The 20,468-nt window shown below is 39.0% G+C and overlaps 1 protein-coding gene across 1 annotated transcript in view; it reads left to right on the plus strand.

Annotated features, from left to right (window-relative positions):
- Positions 1-20,468, plus strand: part of LOC103602791 (citron Rho-interacting kinase) — a 157,200-nt gene that overhangs the window by 120,207 nt on the left and 16,525 nt on the right. Inside the window, exons 25-31 of the mRNA XM_008587228.1 lie at positions 6,306-6,503; positions 6,967-7,187; positions 9,592-9,727; positions 11,621-11,725; positions 16,230-16,370; positions 16,815-16,922; positions 17,994-18,237. Coding sequence (XP_008585450.1) covers positions 6,306-6,503; positions 6,967-7,187; positions 9,592-9,727; positions 11,621-11,725; positions 16,230-16,370; positions 16,815-16,922; positions 17,994-18,237 — 1,153 coding nt within the window. The remainder of the gene's footprint in view (positions 1-6,305; positions 6,504-6,966; positions 7,188-9,591; positions 9,728-11,620; positions 11,726-16,229; positions 16,371-16,814; positions 16,923-17,993; positions 18,238-20,468) is intronic.

Consider the following 20,468-nt stretch of genomic DNA (forward strand, 5'->3'; position numbering starts at 1 on the left):
CTTGAGGTGATGTTATTTATATCGAGAGAAGTAAATTCTATGAGCAGATAAGCATCATTCATAGGTTATATAATAGGGTAGGGTGAATAGAAACTCAAAGTCTATTTTTGATCAGAACGAAGAACTGAAAAAGTCCCCTTTCAGAAGATGGGATTATTATTCTTATTTATGGTTTCGTCTCTTTCTTTTTGGTCTTTCCATTGCTTTATTACCTTCTTAGTCAGACCTCAGTGATCTTGTCCTTGTTTGTATTGTTTGCATTTGTAAATTTCCAGAAACATTCTCTCCCTATACATATTTTATTTTCTTGTAATAAGCTCTTTATTTCCTCCTTAGCTCTACAAATGGAAAATTAAGTCCTAACAGTATATGTTTTTTCCCCTTAAAATAGGAATAAAATGCATGTAGTAAAGTGCATGAAGTGTACTAATCTTAAGTATGCAGCTCAATGAAATGTTTATATGATAGACAATTATATAACGACATCATAGATCAAGATGCAGAATGTTTTCAGCCCCCAGAAAGCTCCCTCATGTCCCCTTCTCATCAGTATCCTTTGTCCGAAGGGTAACCACTATTCTGACCTCTGATATCATCAGTTAGTTTTGTCAGTTCTTCATCTTAATATAAATGGAATCACAGAGGATGTGCTCTTTTGAGTTTAGCTTTTTTTTTTTTTAACTTAAATTGTCTGTGAGGTTCCTCCATATTGTTGCATCTGCCAATAATTTGTTATTTTTCATTACTGTATAGTGTTTCCCATCTATGAATGGAATAGTAGTTTGTTTTTTCATGCTGCTGTTGATGGACATTTGGATTGTTTCTATGGCGAATAAAGCTGTTAGGAAACATTCTTGGAAAAACCCTTGAGTGGCCCTAAGCCTTTACTTCTGGTGAGCATAAACCCAAGAGTGGAATTGCTAGGTCATGAGATGTACTTCTGTTTGGCTCTAGCAGGGACCTGGCAGACCAAGTTTTGGTCTGTATTTCCTGATGTGATGGTTGGATGGGGAAGGGCCTGCTTCAAAATGTCTGATGATTTCCTCTATCTCTCCTCCCTTCTGTGAGGAGTTGGTGGATTCTGTTCCTGGATTCTTCTGCCCTAGCTTTTTAATTTCTTGTTGTCTTGGTTTCTTGTTTTACACAAGAATTATTTGCTTATATTACATATGTGCTCATGAATGATCACTAAGTTAAATATAGATCATTTTATGACTGTGTTTTTTATATTACTATTTTTTTCTTAAATAAACTTGGATGTTTAAATGCGTACATTAAGTAATCTTGTTCCATTCATCTGGAGTTCTTTTTTCTCCTTTTTTAGTCTTTTGGCATCAGAACTTTTTCGAAAACATTTTTTATAGCTTTATTGAGGTATAATTGGTGTGCTAAACCTGGTAAGTTTTAAAATATGTATGTACCTGTGAAATTAGCAAAACAATCAAAATAATGAACATATCCACCACCCTCAAAAGTTTCCTTGTGCCCCTTGGCAGTCCACCCTGCCCATATTTTTAAAGTTGGAAGTTTAGTTTTAGTGGAAAATGCCAATATATAGAACAAATTTGGTTACTTTCTTAATTTATGTAAGTTTTATACTCTCCGCATTTGCTTTTTCAGGAATAGTGACTTCTAATCCTTGCTTCATTTGCCTGTGGTGTTCTGTGGAGAGGACTCTGGGGGCCTTCCCAAAGTGAGAGGGGGAACTGAAGAAAGTGACCCCCACTGAGCTAGAGCAGCTGAGTAGTTTTGTGGTTAAGCCATGGGCTCATGGAGTCAGACAGACTGAGTTCAGATTATAAACTGGCCTCTTAGTAACCTATGTGATATTATCCTCTTAAGCCTTTGTTTCTTTGTCTGTAAAATGGGAATGATGTTGTACATCTTCAATTCCAATACAACGTTGATTGTATGATACATGGTTAGTTTAATAACTGCTCTTTGGGTGCTGGGTGAAGGAAGAGAGATAGCTGCTTAGTTGTAATTTGAGAAACAGTAAAATTTTTAAAGAAACACTGAGTCATAGAATTTTGTAATAATATCTCTCTCATGGGGTTCCTGCAAGAGTTAAATGAGAGGATACATGCAAAATGCTTGCACAGGGCCTGGTCTATAGAAAGTACTAAACAGCATTGGTTACTATTTTTATTTTATTATATTGGGTTTATAATCTTTTGTTTGGAATATGCCTCTGCTACTTTAAAGGTTTGAAAACCACTGCTTTAGAACAACATTTGGCAATAATAGTAGGTCTCAGTCACACTTTTGTAAGTTCAAGGCTACTTTAAAGATACTTCAGAAGAGTGTGATGGAAGTTCCTTTCTTTTGGGACTGTCCCAGATTGTCTCAGCTAGGAAGTGTCATCTTCGTTGCTGGTGGGAACTCCCATAATAACTCAATTGACCGGAGCTCCCAGTTAGCAGCTTTCAAAAAAGCGCATGAACAGTGAGATTTTCAAGCTCAGACCATTTCTATATTTTGAAGAGATTTAAAAAGGGATTGGATTCAATCTGGCACCTAAAACCCTACCTAAGTCTGTTTTAGAGGGGAGTTGGTGGGCAAACATATGACACAGTTTTAATTATGAATCAATCTGTCAGCTATAAGATTAAAAATAAATAATATGCAAATAGCTGCCTTCAGGAAAGAACTAGTCATTAAAATAGGATTTCAGTCCTGTGTCTTTTTAGCCTGGTGCTTGTTATCTGAATGGTTTCTTCACTCCTGAGATTCCATTGGACATTTACCTGGTAACTTTCCTTTATTGGTCTCCCAGTTAGGTATGAGAGGTTAACATCTACTTCTCAGAACCGTGAGGTTTGCATGACACCCTTGAAAACCAACAGATAACCTCAAATGGAGACCTTTTTTTCCCCCTTGACACTGACAGTAGATCATTTTTTATATCCCTGTTTTCTCTTAGAAGTGCACCGAGATCTCTTATCAGCAAAAACAGCATATAAGAAAGTTCTGCTGGCCCCTGTTTTATGAAGCTATATCCCTTATCTTTTTTACTGCTAAGATGGAATCAGCCTTTCTGTTTCTTTTTTGCCCTCTACCCTCGGTTTTGAAAGGTTAACAGACTCATAGTAAGTAGATCATTTGCCCTTGCGGTGGTGAGAATAAACCCATGGCCAAAAAGTAGACCTAAGAATTCTCCTTGCAGATCACCTGGTTCAAAATCAGGAAGGATTATTCCAAATGGTCAATATATCTTACTCCACCATTTTGGGTTTTGAGGATCTGAAAAAAAAATGTTCAATAATTAATTCTCTCTCTATTTTAGAGGGGCAGTATAGTGTAGGGGGTAAGAGAATAGATTCTTGAGCTTCAGTGCTGGGTTCAAATTCTGGCTTCGTAATTTACCAGCAGCATGACCTTGGGTAAGTTTTGTTGCCTTCCTGATGCCCCGATTACCCATTCTATGAAATGAGAGTAAAATAATATCTACCTCAAAGGTTGTGAAGACACGTTATACATCGTAGCCTATAATTATACATTTTGTTTTACCATGGAGGCCATTAATATACTGTCTGTATCTCAAGTCAGTTTAATATCTGTAAACTCAATATTGCATGTATATGAATGTGTGTAAACTTAACCACACTCCAGTAACTTAAAACAGGGTCATAAGCTAAACATGTTATGGCTTGGGCAGACAGAATATATACAAAGTCTAAATGAGTTAAAATGCTTTAAGTTCCTGCATGGGTGCTTCACACAAACACATAATCCTTCTTTTGTCAAATGGGCAAAGTAGAGATGATGACCAAATATAGAACCAACAATCACACACTGGAAATAGATCAGAGACATGAGACCCCTTAAAAACTGGATGACAACAGAGAAGTAGCAGGACCTTTCTTATTCTGATGGGCCCATCTCAATTGATGTGAGGGAAATAACCTTGACACCTGATTGGCTTTTTTCAAGTGTTTCTTCTTCAGCACTTTATAATCTGATTTTGGGAGAAAAAGAAGCAGTGGCAGAAATGGGCTCATAATAAGTTCATTTTTTTTACCCCCACAAATCAAAGAAAGGAGGTGGGTATACCCAAAGGCATACATTTATCTTTGAATGGCAAGTTAATTATTTTGGCAATGTATGTATTCTTAAGTGAATAGATTTTCTATAGTCTTTTTGCTCCCCAAGAGGTTTTAAAAATGAAAGCCAAAAAGAAACGAAAGATAATGACATTATCTTGGTCATTAATTTTCATTTTTTATATTTCACATGATACATTAAGGTTGAATAGTATGCAAGAAAAGTAAAAAAATTAAAAAAATAAAAACGGGCCGGCCCGGTGGCACACTGGATAGTGCGCTGCTTGGGAAGCGTGGCGGCGCTCCCGCCCGAGGGTTCGGATCCCTCGTATAACTTCGTATAATGTATGCTATACGAAGTTATGCCGATCCGTTGCCGGACACGGAAAAAGACAAAAAAGACAAAAAACAAAACAAAACAAAACAAAAAACACATGAGTAAATATAATATTTACTTGCATGTCACAGATGGAGACACCAACCCAGCAAAGTTCAAGATGGCTTTCTTGGTTTTCCAGAATCCATTTTATAGCATATCTTCCAGGCCAGTTTGCTCAGTCTTATTGTTTTTCTTTGGGAGAGAAGTAAAAGAAAGCATAATAGTTAAATGGAGACATTTACAGTCTAGGATGAAAATTATCTTAAGGAATGGATTTTGGGAGAAAAAGAAGCAGTGCCATTCGAAGATATATGTAAGCTTTTGGGCATACCCACCTCTTTTTTTTGATTCATGAAAAAAAATGCAGTTATTATGAGCCCATTTCTGCCACTGCTTCTTTTTCTCCCCAAATCAGATTCCTTAAGATACTTTTCATTTACTACATATAGGAAGGAGAGTAGTTGAACTAATGGACATTATTTATTGTTTCTGATTTTAGGAGATTTAACCATGCCACAGAAACGGTGATACAGGGACCCTGTGAGGCATAACTGCCTGCTAAGAATGATAAATGTGCAGTTTTTCCCTATTTTTTCCCAGATAAAGAAGGTGTCTTAACTAAGAACCTGACCAGATAACCTTTATTCCCTGTCTTGTAGCTGACAGTGTACCTCAAATCAATATATTAGGAATTAACATGGCTTTTGACATTGAAAACAGATTACTAGGCCAGTACACTATTACATTAAAAGGTTATCAGCTCAGTTAACAAAATGAAAAGTTGTGTTTTCTGAGCCACATTGAACAAATTTTTAAAACTAGGTGCCTGGGAAGATTTATTTTTTTAGTTGATAATCAAAGAGTGTTAAAATAGGGAATTAGTCATGGAAACAATGGCAACATTTCATAAACTAAGTCTATTTTAGGTTTAGAAATTGGAAACAATTAATAACTGTAGGCTTAAGTGTATTTCCTTTTAATTTTCTTCCTTTTTTTTTTTTTACATAAAATTTAATTTACTGCCTGTGTGCCTCATTCCAACTATTATTAGAAAATTGCCCTTAAACTTCTAAAGTATTGTATATAAAAGCTCTCTGCAAGCACTAATACTAAACCTTGGCAAAGAGAATAGGAAAGCTAAATGCACTGAAATTGAAGTCATTCTGCCATTGAGCAGGGAAATAATTAAACAAAATCAGATTAGATCTCTCTCAAAAAATGATAATGTCTTATATGTGCTTTCCCATTTTCTGATAGCTAACTGTATATTAAAATCCATTAAAGTGATGCTGTAGAACAATATTATATTTTTAGGGTTATCCTAAGCTTCCTTTAAGTTTCTTTTCCTTGGTTGCATGAAATTAAGTTTATTGCCTGTGATATTACGAAAGTAACTCTTAGTGTCCTTCATCATCAGTCTTCCTTGTTAGGAACTTTATTTTGCTTTCTATGACTTGGCCGTCTCCAATTATAATGTCCTATGTAGATAGTGTCATGGGCATTTTTTAGCTTAATTAGCTGATTGTGATACCAAACAATTATTCCTCCTTTCCCAGTTTATGTTTTCCATATTATATTATTGTCTGTTAATTTGATCTTATTCCAAGTTGCCTCGTTCCATACAGCAGTCACTTTTGGTTAATTTGCTTTGGCCATTTTTTTTTTTTTTGATGTATCCTGAGTTAGAGAGAAAGTAGGTATTTTCTTTCCCACTCCACTGCACATGTGTGTTACAGCTAAGTGGCTGGGCATGGGAGCTTGGCTTTGGCTGTCAAGGTTGGAAAGCCAGTGTCACATAGGTCCCAAAACCAGTGGCTCTAGAAGCAAGTTCTTGTTTAAAATGAACCTACAGGGTGTATAACTGGGTTCCTTTCCTCTCTTAGGTAATCACAGACCTGGAGGAGCAGCTAAACCAGCTGACCGAGGACAATGCTGAACTCAACAACCAAAACTTCTACTTGTCTAAACAACTCGATGAGGCTTCGGGCGCCAACGATGAGATAGTACAGCTGCGAAGTGAAGTGGACCATCTCCGCCGTGAGATCACAGAGCGAGAGATGCAGCTTACCAGCCAGAAGCAAGTAAGGAGGGCACATGTGGTTAGGAGATCCCTGGAGGACTTTTAGAAGGATTTTAGAAGGAGTGCCTGCCTGCTGTGTTCTTCCCAGAGCCCCAAGACAGCCTTGTCCAGTGAACAGCCTCTTTTTACAATCATGTCTTGATTCCAAGCCTAGGGGGGTTTAAAAATGGCATTTAAAAGTGTGTAGTTCTTAATTTTGATCTTAAAAGTTAAAAATAAAAGCTAATGCTTTAGGAGGCCAATGGGAGCCACTTGATTTTTAAGCTTGGTCACTTCCCTCTTGTTCTTCTTTGGGTTCTGCCTGTAAGATGGTGGCACAAATGGCCCTTTATCCATTCTTGTCCAGTCCCCTTGGGCTGTAGGAGACAAAGATAAACTATGTTTCAGACTGTAGTTAGAAACTTGTGCTTTCCTGAAACTGATCTGACAAAAGTAACCTCCAGGAAATCCTCGTTTGATACAAGGCACAACTCAGTGCTACTGATTTGCAGACGATGGAGGCTCTGAAGACCACTTGCACAATGTTGGAAGAACAGGTCATGGACTTGGAGGCCCTCAACGATGAGCTGCTGGAAAAAGAGCGGCAGTGGGAAGCTTGGAGGAGCGTCCTCGGTGATGAGAAATCCCAGTTTGAATGTCGGGTTCGAGAGTTACAGAGGATGCTGGACACTGAGAAGCAGAGCAGGTGGGACTTTGTTTGTAGAAAGCCAATGACAGGTGACCTCAGTAGGATCCACCTGAGAGTTGTGGGCAGGGTGACCAACTGTCCCATCTTGCCTAGGACTAAGAAGTTTCCTGGGATACAAGATTTTCAGTGCTAAAACTAGGAGACTCTTGGGCAAACCAGGGTGGGTTGGTCATCCTAGTTGTGAATTAGGACAGTGTCATTTGGATTCTGTGGCAGTAGCTGGTATTCATTTACCCTGTGCAGAGGCCTCAGAGTCAGGGCAAATATCTTAATGTTTTCTTTGCAGAAACACTTACTTTCATCAGGTTTCTTATCTTTGCGACCATGTAGCAAGACGATCACCATTTTTTAAAATTTATTTATTTATTTATTTTTCTGGCAGTTGGCTGGTAAGGGAATCCAAACCCTTGACACTGCACTCTAGTCAACTGAGCTAACCGGCCAGCCCCCATCACCGTTATAATCCTGATCACATGTAATGCTAGTCTTGTCTCTACACCAGAGTTCCTTAACCTTTGCACTATTGACATTTTGGGCTAAACAATTTGTTGTGGGGAGCTGTCCTGTGTGTTGTAAGCCACCCTTAGTCTCTACCCACTAGATGCCAGTAGCAACTCCCTTCCCAAGTTGTGGTAACCAAAACTGTCCCTAGATATTGCCAGTGTCCTCTTGGGGGCAAAATGGCCCCCAGATGTGAACCACTGCTCTATAGTGTGTTTTTTTCTTTCTTGGTAGGAAATGGTAATAACAAATTCAAGCAGTATCTTCCCTGTTTTCCCATTTTGGCTTCCATGGTTCTCCTGGCATAGAATTCCTTCCTGCTTGGACCACAATAGTGCAGGTTGTGTACTGCATAGCTCTAGAGAATGCCGGTCACGTTGAAAATGTCATCAGTTTGAAGAGTTATTATGAAAATTTTTACAGCTCACGGCAGGAAAGTGTTTTGTTCTAACAAAACTGGTATGTGGTGACAGCTTACAGATGGAAAGAAATGGTCTTGAAGAACGGGTGCCTTTTTCCAGTTTGCACAAAGGTGCAATATGGGGGAGTGTTAGCTTGGTGCCTTCTTGTCCACACAACTGAATTGCATTCTTCCTTCATAACTAACATCACCTTCCTCTGAAACTTATCTTCCTGGGATTCTCTGAACTTCTTAAGTGATATAAACCATGCACAGAAATATTTATCACTTAATTGGACTGTATAACACTCGTTTTGGTGTCTCCATGTACTTGCCCATATTAGACTCAAATAAATGTGGTGGATGAATGTGTTGTTCTCACCTGGACCCCTTCTCTCTCACTTTTCAAGTCCAGCTCCTATCCTAGCTGTTTCTAGGTCCTTCAGAGATAATTTTGCAGGTTGGATTTGGCTTCAACATCAGTAAATACACAACCACACATGGAAGGTATAATTATGGACTATTCTTAGGAAGACTAGCATTAGTCTACTTTCATTTCATATCTACTTTTAGGGAAATTGTGACAGATGTTGGCTTTCTTTTCTTTTTTCTTTCTTTTTTTTGGCATTATATGGGATACCGTGATGAGTAAAATATAATTCTTAATCCTTGTCCTCAAGGTGCTAAGAGTCTGGGGAGGAGATAACTATGCATTCAAGTACTTAACACTGAAGAGAGAGAGAGTGAAGTTTGCTGGGAGAGAAATTCCTTTATGGTTTGGATACAGAACAAGGAGAGGTTACTTCTAAGTAGAGAAATTGGGAAAGGTTTTATAGAAGACATAGACTTTGAGTTTATCCTTGATGGCAGAGTAAGATTTGAGTTTGTAGAATAAGAATGGAGAATATTGCCGGTGGAGGAGATTGTACTAGCCAAAGTGTTGAAGTAGGAAAACATAGTACTTAAATGGGGGAAGGAAAGTGATTTTTCTAGTTTGCTTCTGTTTTTTGTAGTCTTTAGTGCTATTTATAGGTACATTCATGAGATTCAAGTTTTAGTTTCCTGGTGAGCATCCAAAAGACGCAATTCCTTGCATATGCTTTAAGGAGAGCACGTGTTTGCTTGAGTGAGATCCTCCGTACCCTGTGGTCCCTCAGCAGGGTCTCCTTGCATTTCCACTGCCATGGGAGGGTGTGACATCTTCACATCATATTCAGCTCAGTTGCATTTGGAAATGCCTTTTCTCCTTCAACCTTTCCAAGTAAGTACTCATAGGAACTTTACCTTTTAAGGGTATTTTTTACCCAAGGCCTAAACTGGGTCAAATTTTTGCTCACAAAGCTGTTAGAAAAGAAGACATAATTTGGAGCTAGGAATCAGGGTTGGGCGTCTCTCTGACCCACAGCCTGTTTAGTTGCTTATCAGGGTTATAGATGGGCTTCCTTTCCCAAGATTGGTGATGGTGGGGCTTCTGAAAGCAGGCCTGTGTTTTTCTGGCAGGGCAAGAGCCGATCAGCGGATCACTGAGTCTCGCCAGGTGGTGGAACTGGCAGTGAAGGAGCACAAGGCTGAGATTCTTGCTCTGCAGCAGGCTCTCAAAGAACAGAAGCTGAAAGCTGAGAGCCTCTCCGACAAGGTCAGCGCCCGTCCCTTCTACCTTTTAGGAAAACATTTTTGTTTCCTTTTTTCAAAGTCAAGCTGGACACAAATTGAAATGCAATCCGTGGTAAACGTATTTCATAAGCATACATTCACTTACTCCAGAAATATCACATGTTTATGCTTCATTGTGGCACATCTTTGGTTGGTAATAGTGTGGGTAGGTGTGGTGAGTACTGGGTTATTATCGTCAGTCAGTGACTTTTTACCTGAATTTTTATCTGGGCGCATAACTCTCATTTTCTGGCATCTTATTTCTAGAAGGCTTTGTGGACTTAATGTTGAGGATCCTTGGGCAGTGCTTTGTGGAAATGACTAATGCTCATTCCATGGCTGCAGTAGTAGTGTCCAGCTTCTCCATGCTCCTAGTTCAGGGACACGACAAGACTGAGGAAACATACGTTTCCTCGGTATTTCACACTGGAAACACATATGTCTTGTCTATCTACCACTCCCTATTATATTTACAAAGTGATGTACCAGTGTTTTGGAGATTTTATCTAAGTCTTGAAAGAGATGTAGAATAGGTGCTTTAATGTTATAGATAACAAAAGTGAAGATCAGAGAAATTTTGTGTGTACACACACAGACTCACACAAACTCAGTCTTTCTCTCTCTCTCTCTCTCTCTCTCACACACACACAGAATAAACAATCTGATTTTGTATTTTCTATAGCTTTGTTATTTCCTGATTATAAAATTAATTATTTGGGGACATCATGGAAAATATAGAAATCGCAGAAAAGTAAAGGAAAAAATGGTGGTAACCTATCACTGTTATACTGGTGAAAGTATTTGCAATCTCTTCTTTGCTTGTGTTTATGCATACACATATAACCATATATATTTTTATAAATTTAGGTTCTTACTATATATATACAGCTTTACATCATTTTTTTAAAAAACATCATATGATGAGAGGATTTTCTTGAGTTATTGAATATTTTTTGAACATGTAATTCCAAAAAAATGTACATAAATAAATTGCATGGAGGAACCTATTTCAATCATTCCATTGATATTGGAAGTTTGGGCTTCTTTCAGTATTTTGTCATATGAATAACACTGTGATGAACATACATTTTTAGGGATATCCATGAATGTTTTCTTACCAGAAACTTACAGAAACAGAATTATTGGTTTCAAAGCTAGAGTTCATCACTCAGGAACACTCCTGAGTTCCCTGATACTGGCTTACCATTTTTTTTAAGCGTGAGGAAAGTAAATTTTTTATTTAAAGATAAATGAACCCTTTTATGTTGAACTTGGAGAATATTTTTTTTCTAGTTGACTGTTCTTAAAGTATTCAATAGCAAAGTCCTACTTATTCTTTAAAGCTCCAGACATTCTGATTCCATTTTTTCTTGATCTTCTCTTAATCAGGATGAATTTTCTTTTCCATACATCTCTTATCAACATCATCTGACAAAGCAGCCATTATTTGTGTACTTGTCTAATCATGGGTTACCCTCTGCTTTTCTGACTTGATTAAGATCCTTGAGAGAGCTTGGCCGTCCTCTCATCCTGAAAGCTGTACTGCTGTGCAAAGTAGAAAGCATTCAGCCCATAATTATTTAATTAAATTCAGCCAAAGCATGTCAGATAAGTAAACTGTTGAGCAGTCATCCTCCTGGAACTTGTCACAGCTATATATATGACCCATCCCTAAGAAATAATTCCTATCCTCATATAATAACCTGTGGAAGACTTACCTATGACATGGACTTTTGTTTTTAAAAAACAACATCTATGTTCTGACCTTTAGAACTTGATTATTCTTTATATGTGAAGGTTTGTGGACATTTATAAAAGTCATTAGCATCCAACATTCCTCAATGTGGCCTCATGGCCAATTTTTCTAAATGTCCAGCTCAATGACCTGGAGAAGAAGCATGCCATGCTTGAAATGAATGCCCGAAGCTTACAGCAGAAACTGGAGACTGAACGAGAGCTCAAACAAAGGCTTCTGGAAGAGGTGAGTGTCAAACACCTGGGAAATAGAGCCAGGTGGAATTTTGAAAGTGGAAATCTGTTTATGTTTATGTGGTCAGATCCAAATTAGACATTCAGAAGGCAGTCACATAATACTTTCTTTAAAATATTTAGTACATTAAAAGAATATGTCCTGAAGGCCAGAGGTCTCTCTGTCATTTGTATCTTCCTACACAGTGCTTAATAGGGTGTCAAGCACATAGTAAGTATGTCTAAACAGAGGTTTATTAAATAAAAGAGTGAATAAATATTGAGTTAAATTGTTCTTTAGGCTTAATATCGTAAGTGTATTAAGTTTCATACTGATAGGACATCCATGCAAATGAGCTTCCTGCACAGGGCAGAGATTTAATCAGATTATGCTGAATACCAAATTTCATGAAGTCTTTTGAAAATTCACTTAATTCAGTTAAAAAAAATTGTGCCCTGCTTTTGAGACATAAAATGACAAGCTCAAATTGATCTCCTAAACTCATCCCTTATGTTATTTCCTGTACCTTTTCACAGAACTCTGAAAATTTGTTTAGATTGACGGCTACCTCCCACTCCCAGCCAAAGCCCTATATGTTGAATCACTCATGATTCTGCTTTGTTCGTAAGAATTGACCTCAAGGAAAACTGCACTTTGTACAGATATCTAACAAAAAATTGGACTCCGAAGAGTGTTCTGTTTAACCCATACTAAGCCTGACAGTTCAGTTAAAAAAAAGTTCCCTGTTCTATTTTCTTTTTTTTTTCTTTTTTTTTTTTTGTGTCCAGTAAGGGGATCGTAACCCTTGGCTTGGTGTCGTCTGCACTGCGCTCAGCCAGTGAGTGCACTGGCCATCCCTATATAGGATCCGAACCCGCGGCCTCGGCACTCCCAGTGCCGCACTCACCCGAGTGAGCCACGGGGTCGGCCCCCCTGTTCTGTTAATTGAAATTTTGTCACATGATACTCATAGCTCCTGAGGTGCTCTGTGGATAGAAATAATATTGCTAATGTTTAAGTTTGAAAAGTATAGTGAAAATTTTGCAGGTGAGTGTGAAATATTTTATAGGATGATACTTTAAGAAATATGGATGGGAGTTTGGTAACGTTCTGGAGATGGATGGTGGTAATGGTTGCACAACAATATAAATGTACTTTGTGTGTGTGTGTGTATTTTTCACCAAATGGCCCTAAGAATACTATAATAGAAAATATAAATATACCTGGTGGTCCCATAGAGAATGATGGTCTTTTATCTGGGATGAACAGGCAGGGTTCCCACTTTAGGCACATGCTGAGAACAGAAGAACAGAAATAATCAGTGCTCTTGCCTGTCCTATTTTCCTTCTGAGGAGGGCGAGCTGGCCCTGACAGCTCAACACTTTGGTCCAAGGTTAAAATGGTGAGTCAGTGACAATGCTAGGAATAGATGCTGGAATCCTGATTCAGTCCCCTCGTTCTCACTTCTAACCTACATGAGAACATTGCCAATTTCCCAGTTTCCCAGTCTGTACCTCACAGATAGATTTTTGAGTGCAGACATCTGGCAGACATTGAGTTAGAGGCAGATTTCGTAGACAGTTGAAACCATTATAAAACAGGAATGATCTTTCTTGTCCAAAATGTGGTAGGGCCCTTTGGTTGTAGTGTCTGTTTTATAAGCATGTGCCCAGGGTCTCACCTAAGTGTCCTCTTCATAGGAACAGATACTTTTAAATGGGGCCAGAATCAGAGTCTCAGGATTGCAAGGAACTTTTGTCATCTACTCCAAATTCCCAGCACTAATCCCTCTATCCCTGCGCCTGACAAGCTGCTCATGGATCTTTCTCCTAAATCTTTCCTCTTGGGCCCGAAATGGCCACAGAAGTTTTCTGGATATGATACTTCATAGGCACTATCAGTCCATTGTGAGTAGCACCAGAGATGGAAGTCCTTTTGCTAATCCTGGTCAAATTCATGTCCTCTCTAAGGCAAAAAGAATCACTTCCTCAACAATCCTCATAAGTGGGCTTCATTGAACCTTGGCTTAAATACTTACAGTGACTTTGGACATTCCAACCCATTTTTCAGCTACTCTAATTCTTAGAAAGTCCTTTCTTATTTTGAACTAAAATCTACAACTTCCACCCATTGATTCTATTACATTGAAACATGAAATTAGAGAGTAGTTTGATATCTCCAACCAAAATCAGAAGTTAATAATCAAATTACTTAATTAATAATCAAAATAACTAATATTTAATTAGCACTTACTATGTGCCAGGGGCCTTTCTGAATACTTTATGAATTAATTCATACTGTCCTTGCAACAATCCTATGAAATAACTACTTTTATTATCTCAATGACAGTTGATTAGATATCCAGATAGCTCTCCCACTCCAAATGGTCTTCTCTTATCTAAGTGAAACATTTCACATCCCTCCAAGCTTTGGATATTCTTTTCTAGTTGACTTAACTTTCCAAAGAGAGATTCTAGAAGTCCATGTAGTCTGAATAGCACCAAATACTTGGGAACATTTCTACCTCCATGCTGAGCTCTGTAAATGTCTTTGGGTAGTTTTTTCACACCATTTAAGTCACCACCTGCCCAACTCCTTCCTTCCTCCTCCCAGTGTCCTATCACCCTCGTAAAACTGTTGGACAAGTCTAAGCATGCAGCTAAGGCCCTTCTTTCAGTCTAACAGTGACCCATGAATACACCTCCATTTGCCTCTCTCTGGGAAGCAGGAAAATGGTTTTGAAAAACATTTCATAGAGTGCAAATGTCACTCTTACTTGCTTTTTATCGTAGTAAATAACCAGTCTATACTTGGAAAGCTAATGGACAGTTGATGTGTTTATTCCAGAAAAATATTTTGGGCTTACCTATCACCAACCAGATTCTTGTCCCCTGCACTTTTTTCTCTGATTCCTGTCTAGTAATTTACGTCCTAAAGTAGTGGTAGGAAACTAAAGAGGGTAATTTGTGGAAGAAATAACTTGTGCTGCAGGGGACTGATCTCCCTTTAAGAGAGTATCTGAGCTGTTTTCTTTTCTTTCTTTTTTTCCTTTGTTTGAGTGGGTTGTGTGATTTGATTCAGAAATCCCAGGTTATGCACACAGGCCAAGTGACCTTTAGTTAGTAACAGTATCTCTCGCGTTATGACAAGACTGGTGGGGGAAAGGCAGATGGGAAAGTGAGGGAGAACCCCTGAACTGGACGGAGGGAGGAAGGATGAAGGAGATGGAGGGTACTAAGATTCATTATGCACAGTGCAGGGCACTGTGTTCAGTGGGTTGTCCAGTGAGGCAAGGTGTTACACCCACTTTCAAATGAGGAAACTGAGGCTCTGAGAGACAATATGAGCTGCCCATGGTCATATCGCCCATAAGTGTGAAAGTCAGGATTTAAACCAGGGTCTATAAGATTCCAAAGTCCGCGTTCTTTCTACTACACCATGACGACTCAGGGAATAGCTACTTGTCAAGAGGAAGGGCAGGTAAAGAGTAAAAATGGAAAGAAAAACAGGTGAAGAGAAGCAAAGTAAGATTGGGAGGACCAGGAAATTCTGATGTTACCAGAGGCTCTCAGCCTCTGGGGTGGAGGCTTTGGGATCCACTATGAGCGGTTTGAAAATGCCTGTGGCCACGTGTATTTAGTAGCTCTCTTCCCTAAGACTGGAGAGGGGAGAGACTGTTTGGCCCCCAGTAAGAGTAGTTAGACTGTAAGCTGGGGGCTGGATAAAATCAAGCCGCATCTCATCAGGATGGCTGCTCTCTCCTGCTTTTTAGAAACAGACACGTTTTAGGAAAGAGTGCCATTAAACCTTTCCTTTTAGGAAAGAGTGTCATTATAGCCTGTTCTATTCTCTGGTTGACTTCCATTATTAAAATTGGAGAGAGATTTTCGGCACAAAACTATTTCCAATATATTAAATTGAATCTTTTTTTCTGGGTTTTACTGACTTGTACTATATCTGGGGTCCTCCTCTTCCTTTCTCCCACGTGGTAGAAATATCTCCTGTGATGGTGGCTATGTATGTATGTTTTGGGGTCCCTAACCCTGAGGGGGTGCTCGTTAAGTGAGGGAGGCTAGGATTCCTCCTTGTTTACTCCAAACTGCCTGCACAGAGTGACTTCTCCTAACAGTTGAAATCTTGAAAACCAAAAGTAGGGACACATTGGAACTTGATTGTCACAGCACTGAGTCTCACTGCGTTGGGTGTCAACGCGGATGGCTCGTGCTCTTAAGTACCCAAATAACCCCAATTGTAACTTGATTGGGAAAGCAGACCCTGCAGCCTGGACTTCCTGCTACAATGGGGATCCTGTGACTTGCTGGCCATCTGTGAAGTTCATTTTCACTGTGCTTGTATCATTTTGGAATAGATGACATTTGGTAATTCTGGATTGAGATGATTTCAGAAGTTGAACTTTTAGTGCCATGCCTGAAATTAGCTTGGGAATAGGAAGAATGGGGGAACAAGGTGTATTGCATACAGTATTGAGCCTTTTCCTGGCCCTTCTCCCCACCAGCAAGCCAAATTACAGCAGCAGATGGACCTGCAGAAGAATCACATTTTCCGTCTGACTCAAGGGCTGCAAGAAGCTCTGGATCGGGCTGATCTACTGAAGACAGAGAGAAGTGATCTGGAGTATCAGCTAGAAAACATTCAGGTGAGGACCTGCAAAGAGAATCTGCTTAGAAATTGTCTGCAGAGGCAAAGCCCAATGACGAAAAGCCCACTAGTGAGTGAAATGGTCAGTATCTTTATGTTGTGTCGTGTTGTATATTTTCCCCGATATTTCATTATGAAAATTTTCAAGTGTTCAGAGAAGTTGGAAGGTTTCTATAGTGACTATTACCTGGATTCTCAATTAACTATTTGCACTTTTTTTTTTTTTGCTATTTCATATATCTATCCATCTATCAATACATCTTTGTTTTTTCTTTGTGATAAAATTGGAACTAAATAAATAAGTATTGAGTCAGTGCTGTTTGTGTTGGATTTTCAGATGCCACTATCCTAACAAGTTTAGTTTTTTATTTTCTTAAAGTACCAAATTTAAAAGTATACTTCACTCTGGGTCTCAGGTTATTTTTGTTTTCGTGAATTTTAGGTTCTTTATTCTCATGAAAAGGTGAAAATGGAAGGAACGATTTCTCAACAAACCAAACTCATCGATTTTCTGCAAGCCAAAATGGACCAACCTGCTAAAAAGAAAAAGGTGAGTCAAAGTGTTTGAAAAGTGGGAGTAGACAGTTTCACTCCACCATTCATGATTCAGTGGACAGCACAGTGACAGGAAGTCATAGAAACACAGAAAAAAACAAAATGCATGTTTTCTTGTTTTATTTTTGGTTGAAAAAGGTTTTGAGATAAGCAGAAGAGCCCTTTTATGAGTATATCATTGATCAAGTCTGACAAACTACTTTATGTTCATGCCCATTAAAACTGTAGTGTTTTAAGGACTCCCTTTCTATGTTAAGGGAGTCATCCCTGCCCTTCCCACCCCCTGCCACCGCCACATAGCACGGATGGTATGCAGAGAGAAAGGTTTATACATAGTCATGCATACAGGACTCCAAGGGGGTTTGAAGGTCATGTGTGCAGGGCTTTAGAGAGATTAGCAGGTCACATGCACAGGACTGTAGAGGGCTTAGTAGGTGACATGTATGGGGCTTCAGAGGGAATGGCAGATCATACATAGGAGACTGTAGAGGATTTCTCAGGTCACTCATACAGGACTCCAGAGAGAACCTTAGAAATGATCTGGTCCAGTCCTTTTGATTGGCCAACAAAGAGACTAGAACCCAGCGAGTCTAAGTGACCTGCCTAAGGTTCTTGAGTGTATACTCTACTCCTCCACAAAGCACTGCAACATCCCTTTGAAATAGTAACAAACAAACAATACTATGGACAAAAACCAAACTATATGGAGGGGGTTATATGTAGGTGTGCAGGGGGAGATTGCTTTTAATAAGCTTGATCCATGCTTTTTTAAACCACAGAAGCCCTCATAGTAGGGTTGGCCATGTGTTCTCAGTTCCGGAAAGGTTTCTAAGGAGCTTGCAGTTTCCTTCCAAAGGCCACCGTGCACCGTGGTGGCTGTGGCAGTAGTTTTACAGGAAAGGCCTTGATGCCTTGGGATACCTAGGAGAAAGGAGTGAAGGACTGAATTGACAGTTGGTCTCAATATTCCCGGTGCCACCTTTACTGTCAGGGATAAGAGCAGCATTCAGAGGCGCCTCCTGCTAAGCGGTTAACACATGTCCTTTTGGTCGTGGGTCCTTGAAAGACAGCCCAGGGGCAGTCGCTTGGTTTGGGCCTATTAGTGACCCAGCTAACCAAAAGGTATTGGATTGGTCTCTCTGCAGCTGCCCACCGAAAAGCCACGGACCACCCACACCCATCTACGCCAGCCACTGCGAGGCAGCAGATTGCCATGTCTGCCATCGTGAGGTCGCCTGAGCACCAGCCCAGTGCCATGAGCCTGCTCGCCCCGCCATCCAGCCGCAGAAAGGAGTCTTCAACTCCGGAGGGTATGCTCTCAAGGGGCCACTGGAGTTGTGTGGAAATTTTATTTTCATCGACTAAGCAATGCGGGCATATCGTAAAAATTACAAGTAGTACTAAGGGATAAAGAGTAACAAGTTTTCCCCTCACCATCCCCAGATTCCTTACCCAGAGTCAACCATTGCTGTCAACCATCATATTCTTACAGTGGTAGTTCATGCACAGAACTACATGTCTATATTAATTTATGTATCTTATATGATTGTAGTTAAAGAGTATGATAAAATAAGCATATTTTTCACAGTCCTTTTTTCTTTCATAAATATCATAGCACGCTGCACTATGCACTGCAAGACACCTTCTTTTAGTTAAAGTGTTATCTTTGAGTGTTTCATATTAGTACACATGGATTTGCTTCATTCTTTCAAACACTGCATAGTATTCGATGCTGTGGGTATGATGCACCTATTAAATCAGACCCCTGTTGGTGGGCATTTAGGTTGCCTTCAATCCCCTGGTATCATAAACACCCTGCAAAGAGCATCCTGCACATCTGTGGTAGTTGTGGCTGTAGGATAAATTCTTGCGAAATGATCATTGGGTTAAAGGTTATATGCATTTCTAGTGTTGGTAGTGTATGACAATTTATATGCCTATGAACGGTGTAAGGAATTTTCTTTGTGGTGTCAAAAGTGCTCTGTGCATCTACAGATGAAAAGGACTTTTAAAAAGGTCGAGGAAGGTGGTTGGAAAGTCTAAAGGGGAATAGAGGAGAGCTGTGTTTTAGCATCATGGTGTCACAATCAAGCCCATCTTGGTTTGCAAATCTTCATGGTGTTTTGCTGTTGCTGTTGTTTTTCTTCAACCACGATGTCATCTTGTTCTTATGCTTACAAAAAGCCTTCAAAGAGCTTACTCTTAAAGTCATCAAAATGTTGATGGTAACATAGAGGAAAGAATCGTTTTCCACTGTGGTGTCCATTGACAAGGCCACACAGAGCAAAGCAACTTCCCTGAATAATGTGAACACTTCAAGAGCCTCCTTCACGTGTGTCACACCTGAACAGTTCTGAAGTGCACTCATGTTGTTTATTCCTTACAACTTTCTGAGAAAGGAAGGGGGGTGATGTTATAAGGGGAACCCACCAGAGTGGGATTCAGAAATTTGGATCTCAGGAGCTGGCCGATTAGCTCAGTTGGTTAGAGCATAGTGTTAACACCAAAGTCAAGGATTCGGATCCCTGTACCAGCCGCTTTTCTATTTAAAGATGCCTCTAATTAGTTAGGTCACTATGAGAAGGAGCCTATTCAATGGAAAAAAATCAATCTTGTTAATTTTAACAGACTGGAATATAAACATAAGAATCAGTACTTTGAGACTAAAAAGTTGGGTTTTGAACAAAAGGAGGTTATGCATGAAGAAACTGAACATGAAAGGAGAATTCTTCACTCTGTTCATATAATTTATAATTAGAAATTCTGTAATTCATAATAGTGATTTTTAAATTGGATTCTGAAAAACTCTAGATATATGATTTTATCTGGAAAGCAAAGCTTTCACGACTAAAATATTTATAAGCATCTGATTTAAAAATTTGTTTCTTCATGCCCACAAACATTTATGCCAACATATAGTCAATCTCTTACCAGTAATATGTTCTTAAATTAAACCTAATTCCTAATAACCAGATAATGAAGATTTTAAGTTGATTCATATAACTCTAGATGCATCGGTTAGTGTTAAAATAGTTTTACAATCTGTAACTAACCTGCTATAATGTTTTTTTTTTAACAGCTTTATTGAGATATAATTTACATACCATACAATTCACCCATTAAAAATAGATTAGTGTTAAAATAGTTTTACAATCTGTAACTAACCTGCTATAATGGTTTTTTTTAACAGCTTTATTGAGATATAATTTACATACCATACAATTCACCCATTAAAAATATACAATTCGATTTTTTAGTAAGTTCACAGAGTTGTGTAACCATCACCACATTGTAATTTTTCATCATTTTTGCTTCACCCATCCCCAAAAAACAACCTCTGTACCCATTAGTAGTCACTCCCCATTCCCCCCTCCACCCAGCCTGTGGCAGCTACTAATCTGCTTTCTATCTGTGTAGATTTGCTCACCTGTATATTTCACATAAATGGAATCATACTATATGTGGCCTTTTGTGTCTGGCTTCTTCCACTTAGCATAATGTTTTCAAGGTTCATACATGCTGTAGCATGTGTCAATACTTT

Source organism: Galeopterus variegatus, unplaced genomic scaffold, assembly GCF_000696425.1.
Source record: "Galeopterus variegatus unplaced genomic scaffold, G_variegatus-3.0.2 Scaffold4303, whole genome shotgun sequence".
Taxonomy (NCBI): Eukaryota; Metazoa; Chordata; class Mammalia; order Dermoptera; family Cynocephalidae; genus Galeopterus; species Galeopterus variegatus.